This window comes from Monodelphis domestica, chromosome 3 (assembly GCF_027887165.1).
Source record: "Monodelphis domestica isolate mMonDom1 chromosome 3, mMonDom1.pri, whole genome shotgun sequence".
NCBI classification, from domain to species: domain Eukaryota; kingdom Metazoa; phylum Chordata; class Mammalia; order Didelphimorphia; family Didelphidae; genus Monodelphis; species Monodelphis domestica.
The window spans coordinates 10,442,692-10,449,470 of NC_077229.1; the positions used below are offsets into that span (position 1 = coordinate 10,442,692).

Consider the following 6,779-nt stretch of genomic DNA (forward strand, 5'->3'; position numbering starts at 1 on the left):
ATATCCATTTGCTCCAATATTGATTCATAACCCAAAGTTTTAGACTATGGAAACCTGCCATTGATTGATAAGTGTTATGAGACTTTGATTAAGGATCACGTCTGATCCCCGGAAAAGGCCTCACAGAAGAGCCGCTGCACAGTAGGAAGGAAGCACAAGGTTAATCTGCACAGTGCCTACAAGCACACGGTCAAGGAGACCAACCAATGCCAGTGGGATTGATGAGTTTCTGCACCAAAACAGAGGACTTGTTTGAAGTTGGAGGTTGTGGCTGTTTGACATACAGCAGAAGCATGTCTTCCCCATGGCACATTCTGACGTGTACCCAAGCTCAGCCACCATCTTGGCTTCCTCATCCTTAATAGTGAAGGCAAAACAAGACCTTTTACATAGAAATTCTACTTTTTTCTCTCTCATAATATGACAACTTCCTGTAATCCTGGCTACCAATGGGTAAATGCAAGATTACTGAATTTGTCCTACAGACTTGTAAGACAGAAATGACTTCAATTGAACCCTGATTTTTAAAAAAATGTTATGGATTTATATGTCACTTAGAAATTTTATATACATAGATTTTTGATATTTTGGTTTTGATTTTCATTTTCTTTTTTCCCAAAATTTATTTTTTTATGTTTTGGGTTTTCATTTGACACTCAATTCACACATGTCATAACTCAACCATGTATCCTGAGTTGATGTGGATGTTGGTCAACACCCTTTTCAGGGGGGATTGTGAGATTTTCATACAATTCAAGATTTAAAAAAATTTTTTGAGAAAAGTTTCAGGAAAAGAACCTCGCCAAGTCTTGAATCTAGTAGATGAACTGTTTGGAGAAAATGCCATAAAGAAATCCACACTTCATTGGAAGATCCAGAATGAACTTTGGGATGTAATTAATTGAACTGAAGGGGGTTGTACATATTTATTCTGAATCTAAACTCTTATGCCAAATGGGTCTTCTCCCTAATTGGCTTTTTTTCAATGCACCTAGTGACCATTGGTTTCTCTCTCTCTCTCTCTCTCTCTCTCTCTCTCTCTCTCTCTCTCTCTCTTCTACTTCCCTCTTATCTCTATTGTAATTTCCTCTTAGAAAGTGCAATATTGTTATGCACTTTTACTTAGAGATTTTTAGAGGTATAAGATAGTTATGTTTAAATGATCAATTGAGGAGACTAGTCTCCCCACAGATCACAGGGGGAATTGTGAAGACTGTAGTATTTATTGGGAAAATGGGGTGATTGATTAACAGGGGATATGGAAGGATTTGTATCAGGAAATGTTGGAGTTGAAGGGAGAGAGGGAATATGGCTACCGGTGAGGTAAAAGGAGAGAGATGCCCCCTGCCCAGGGGCTATTTTTTAAAAATGGGGTTCCTGAGAAATGGGCCATTTATGATAGCCTGAGGGGATGTCTTCTCTATAGAATGATGTTGAAGATACCCCAGAGCAGGTAAGCATGGACCCTCCTAAGGGAAAAGCCTTCCCAGACCAAGGTCGCCCAGCAGGGGTCCAATAAGGACTGTTTTTAGTTGAATGGTTGTCCTGAGGTTCAGCTCCCTTGATGTCCCCTGAAATGATCTTCCTCTTATCTGACTACGATATTCAAATAAAGATAAATTTTAATAACAAGTTTGGGTTGGAGATGTATCAGGGAAGAGGGAAGAAGGATTTCCCTAGAAGAGGTTTGAGTCTCTCTCAGCTTTCGAGCTGAGACCAGGCCTTACAGGCTGATGGAGGGTTTCTGTTGTTCCTGTCTATGCTAATCTGTGCTAGTTTTCTCAAGTTCAAAGTCTTAGCAGTAGACAGCAAGATGGAGAAAAGTTCTGACTTTCAGAACTGATTGGGCCTGTTTCTTCAGGCTGATGCCCTAAAGTCTGGCCTTACAGTTCAAACTGCTTCCCTTAAGTCCTTTTGTCTAATGAACACAATCACAAGGATCCAGGTAGAGCACTCAGTTGGGAAATTCAGGAATAGAGGCACTTCTATCCAAAGACAGAGAAAGAGGCTCCTTCCAGTTTAAGGACCAGGAAGTGAGCACATCACAAGACCAACTGCTACTCCCAGTGTCCCCCACCAACTATCCGTCTTGTCAATATCTTCTCTCCAATACTCCAACTGGTGCTTCTTCCAACTCAGTGGCAGAAATTCCAGAATTTGCTTTAGTTTTCCTTTCCACAAGACACAGAGACAGAGACAAAGAGATAGAGACAGAGAGACAGAGACAGATAGACAGTGATAGAGACACAGAGACAGACAAAGAGACAGAGACAAAGAGACAGATAGAGACAGAGACTCAGAGACAGAGACAGACATACAGACAGACAGACAGAGACAGAGATCCCCTGGCTTCCCTTCCCTTCTAGGTGCCGATGCTTCCTCTGGGCAGCAGGCACAGATCCCCTTGTCAGGGAAGGTCAGGCCCAGGAGAGAACACCAGCTCCAGCCCTGGAAGAGACCAGCTTGCTGTCTCTGGCCAGGCTTTTCCTCTCCTCTACAGACTCTCTGACTGGCCTTTTTCAGCTTCAGTCCTTCATTTGAGACATGCCAGCACAGGGTATTCTGGACAGCCTCTCCCAGACCTCTCCAGGTACAAACACATGAGCAGAGTCACTCCAAGGTGGAGCAGCTTTCCAGAATCTGGTTTTCAAACTGAATCAGTCATTATATTTCTATTATGCTGACTCTACAGGCTTGTGGGGGAGCACAGAAGGCCTGGAAGCTGAGCCCAGCTGGGCCTGGGGAGCTCCATGAGGGTGGCAGACAGGACAGGCTGGCCTGGCCCAGAGAGCAGAGTTTCCTGTAGGTCCAGGAGCCCCAGCAGGCTGGGAAGAGGCAGCGGGCAGGGCTGGGCTCTGGGAAGGCTCGAAAGCCAGGAAGAACCTTTCCCCAGTGAGAGGCCACAATTTTTATCCCTGGAACCCGGGCCTGGATCAGTGCCTGCTAGCGGAGTGTACTGAGGACAGAAGGCCAGGCCAGGGAAGGGGCTGAGTTCAGGGGCTGCTCTGGGTGCCTCAGGCTGGGGTTCAAGGGAGGCTCCACCTTTGGGTGGGATGAACAGAAGAGGCAGCAGGGACCTTCCTCTGCCTGGGGGTCCTGAGCTCTGCCTCCTTGTGGGATGAATGTGGGTCCTGTAGCCAGCAGGGGATGCTGTGGGGCTTGTTCTGGACAAGCAGTGAGGGCCTAAGGAGGGAAAGAGCCCAGCTGGCTGTGCCTGTGACTACTTTGAGCCCTGTGATCACTCCTGGGTGACATCTCAGCTGGGCTGGGCCCAGTGACTCCAACAACCCCCCTGCATGAAGGGCTGCCCCCCTGGGACCGCGAGAGAGGATGCAGGTGGGGTCTAGAGGAGGCTGGAGCAGGCCCAGATTTGCATCAATCCCCGCCTGCCCATCAGCCACCATCACGGGGTAACCAGGAGAGAATAAGAGGGAGCTGAGAGAGGCCAGACTCAGCTGGGAGCTCTTTGAAGCTGAGCTCTCGGGTCCTCTCGCCATGGCCTGGCCTCTCGTCTGTCTCTCACTGCTCTTCTTCTGCTCAGGTCAGGACCATCCCAGACCTCCCCTTTGGCCTCCTCCTCCCTCCCTGTTCTTGCCTCTCAGGAGGATCTCAAAGCACCTTCTGGCTTCCTCCTTGTTCAGGGTCATTAACGAGCCTCTCTGTTTGCAGGCTCCCTCTCCCAGGCTGTGCTGACTCAGCCTCCCTCTGTGTCTGCAGCCCTGGGGAGCTCGGCCAGACTCTCCTGCACCCTGAGCAGTGGGATCAGTGGTAACTATGTTTATTGGCACCAGCAGAGCCCAGGAAAGCCCCCTCGGTACCTGATATGGGTTTACAGTGATGGAAGTACAGGCAGGGCCGACGGGATCCCTGAGCGCTTCTCTGGCTCCAGATCTGGGACTAACCGATTCCTGTCCATCAGCAACGTCCAGCCTGAGGATGAAGCCGATTATTTCTGCCAGTCGTATCACTACCCTGGTGGTAGCTTAGCTTATACACAGTGATACATTCAGTGAGGAAGTGGGACAAAAACCTCCTTGTCAGGCCTGCAGCAGATTCTCGCTTGTCCCCAGGCTCCTGAGCAAGGCCAGGGTGCTGCTAGGGCCATGTGAGCTGTTCTTTCTCCCTCTGTCTCTGCCAGTCTCTGTCCTCTTTGTGTCTCTTTTTCAGGCTCTTTCCTTCTTTCTCTCTGTGTGTCTCTATTTTACCCAGTTCAGCAGTGACTTGCCCAAGGTCACAGAGACTAATGCTGGAACTCAGGTCTTCTCACCCCATCACCAGTACTTCCCTCCATGTCCCAGCCCCCTTTGGGATGACCAAGACACCAGAGGAGTGATTCAGTTGAGCCTTCAAGGCTGAGGATTTGGCTGGTGGAGAGGAGCTGAGAGGAAGCTCCCTGCCGTGCTCTGGCTGTGCTCCAGTTTGCTCTCACGGAATAGAATCTTGTTTGTATGAGGGGATCCCTTGAACCCCTGCCAGTGCTCATGAGTCCATGACCAGAGACACCCTCCAGGGGAAGAGAAAGGGAAATGACGATTTCAGGAAGGAAATGGGAATAATGTTTGGAAATGACCAAATAAAATAATCTTCAAAAAACCCTTAATAATTCAATATTCATTTTCATCTTTACAATGCCTAAGTCTTGTACCTTCCAGGACGTCATCTTCATGAACAGTGAGAGAGCCAACAATCTACACATTCTATTGTCTTCCTCTTTATAAAGATGTGAAAAACAGGGGCCTTCTCCAGGAAGGGGAACATTCCCTCAGAAACTGTGTTTTCACCGTCAGGCTCCTAGTAATGTCCCTTCAAGGAGCCCCAAAACTCTGGCTACTAAGAGATTTCAGAAACTCTCTGCCCTGCCTGCCCAGGCCCCAGGCTCTAAAGGACCCACTGTTAAACCCGGCCTGTGGAACATGTGCAGATCAGGAGAAGGCATGAGGAGTACCCAGAGCCTGACCTGGAAGCTGGACAGCCCACAAACCTTGGTAGCCTATGCATCTGGGACCCATCTGGGCTGGAGATTTTTGTTCAGTTCTCCATCTCAGGCTCTCACTGTGCTATTGTAAAGGATAAAATTAATGGTTTGACAATGATTATATGAAAGTGTGTAGTCATCAGTATTTATTATATCTTGTGTCTGAAAAATTTATGTACAAATGATGAGGAAACAATAAAGAAGAGAAATGTGAGGGGGATGAAAAAGTCATTGATTAGCTCTCAACCAGGAAGGCTGATAGTGAGTAACCACATAGCCTCCTCCAAGATGGAAGTTAGTCTCTCCAGAAGGTAGGAAAGTGATCAGCCTTTCACTCACTCAAGGAAGCAGTCCAGGAGTCAGAGTCCAAGTAGAAGCTGAGCTCGAAGCCAGCAAAACTCCCTTGAAGACTATCGAAGACTATCTCCAGAAGACAATCTCTTCAGACTATCTTCTCTAAGACAATTCCCACCAAAGGAGTATGGGGTTTGCTTTGATGGTGACTCCTTGTCCCTTCCCCTCTTCACAGGGGCCAATCACAGTTTACAAATTATCTATCACTGCCCAGTAGGCAGTATCTGTGGGATCACCTTTTCACCTATAAGAGTTAAATTAATGTCCAATACTTTAAGTATTATTTTATGAAGTTTATTATATGACAAAATAGAACCATGTGACTAAGTTCTCTACCTGCTCAAAAACCCTTGCTCCATCAAAGCTGCCACCATAAGGAAAAGAGGGAGAGAGATGGACCTCCACCCAATTTATATCCTATCTACCTCAGCATGTAATGAAAGGAAGTGCGTGGAGTTCTGGGAATCACAGTTTTGCTGGGGATCATAGTTTTTCTAGGGTAACAGATTCCAATTACACACACCTCTGAAGGTGTTAACTCTTATCATATACAAGATTCTCACTGATCGAGTTATCACCCACTTTAGCAAATGACTTGCCAACTCTCTTACTTAGTGTTGAGTTATAGAGTTATCACTCATTTTAGCAAGTGACTTGCAAACTCCCTTACAGTGTTAACTCCGTTCAGAATTCTCTTTTCACAGTGACAAGAACTGTTGTGCCATATAGAATAGTCATAACCAGCCTCATCCTCAGACTGGACCTCTGGGATGGTGAGGGCACCCTTGTTTCCCAGGAGGGACACAAAAAAACAGGCAGGGACCCCTGATGAAGGATTGTTGGCTCTATAGATCAGTGTCCTGGGAGCATGGCCAGATTTCTGATGGAACCAGTAAGGACTGAGGCAGTGATGAGTGCCCCTGCACTGGAGCTGCAGGTCAAGGTGATGGTTCTTCCTTGGATCACAGTCAGAGAAGGTCCCTGAGTCACCACCACCTGAGAAGTGACCCCTGAAAACAACAGGACAGAGATGAGGATGGGGCTGTCAGTGGGGGGGCTTTTTGCTTCCTGCCTACCTCAGCCCTCATCATCTCCTCAGAGCCCAGAGTCTCCCCCAAAACCTGTGCAAAGAGTGGGGAGCATCAAGAGGGGAGTCAAGGCCCTCATGTTGCTTCTCTGTTTCTGGACTCTCAGAGCTAGGGCTGGATTCCTGCCAGTCCCTCTCATCCCTCCAGACCCAGGAGCATGGAAGCCTGTTTCCTGCCAGTGCTCCCAGTGTCATGGCTAGTTTAGAGGGGGTGAAGCACAGCATAACCTTCCCTCGAACTTACCCCATGGGGCGCAGGCAGGAAGCAGCTACTGGACTAGCCCCCACCTGACACATATAGGACCAACTTATTCACTTTTGGAGAAGCTCCTGTGACTTCTGACATGTGATGAGGCCCTGCCA

At 47.8% G+C, this 6,779-nt stretch overlaps 1 gene segment (V, D, J or C); it reads left to right on the plus strand.

The window, feature by feature from the left end:
• The first annotated feature begins 3,416 nt into the window (after positions 1-3,416).
• LOC130458030 (immunoglobulin lambda variable 4-69-like) lies at positions 3,417-4,001 on the plus strand. The segment is given in 2 exon segments: positions 3,417-3,541; positions 3,670-4,001. Coding segments are annotated over 2 exon segments (378 nt in total).
• The last annotated feature ends 2,778 nt before the right edge of the window (positions 4,002-6,779 follow it).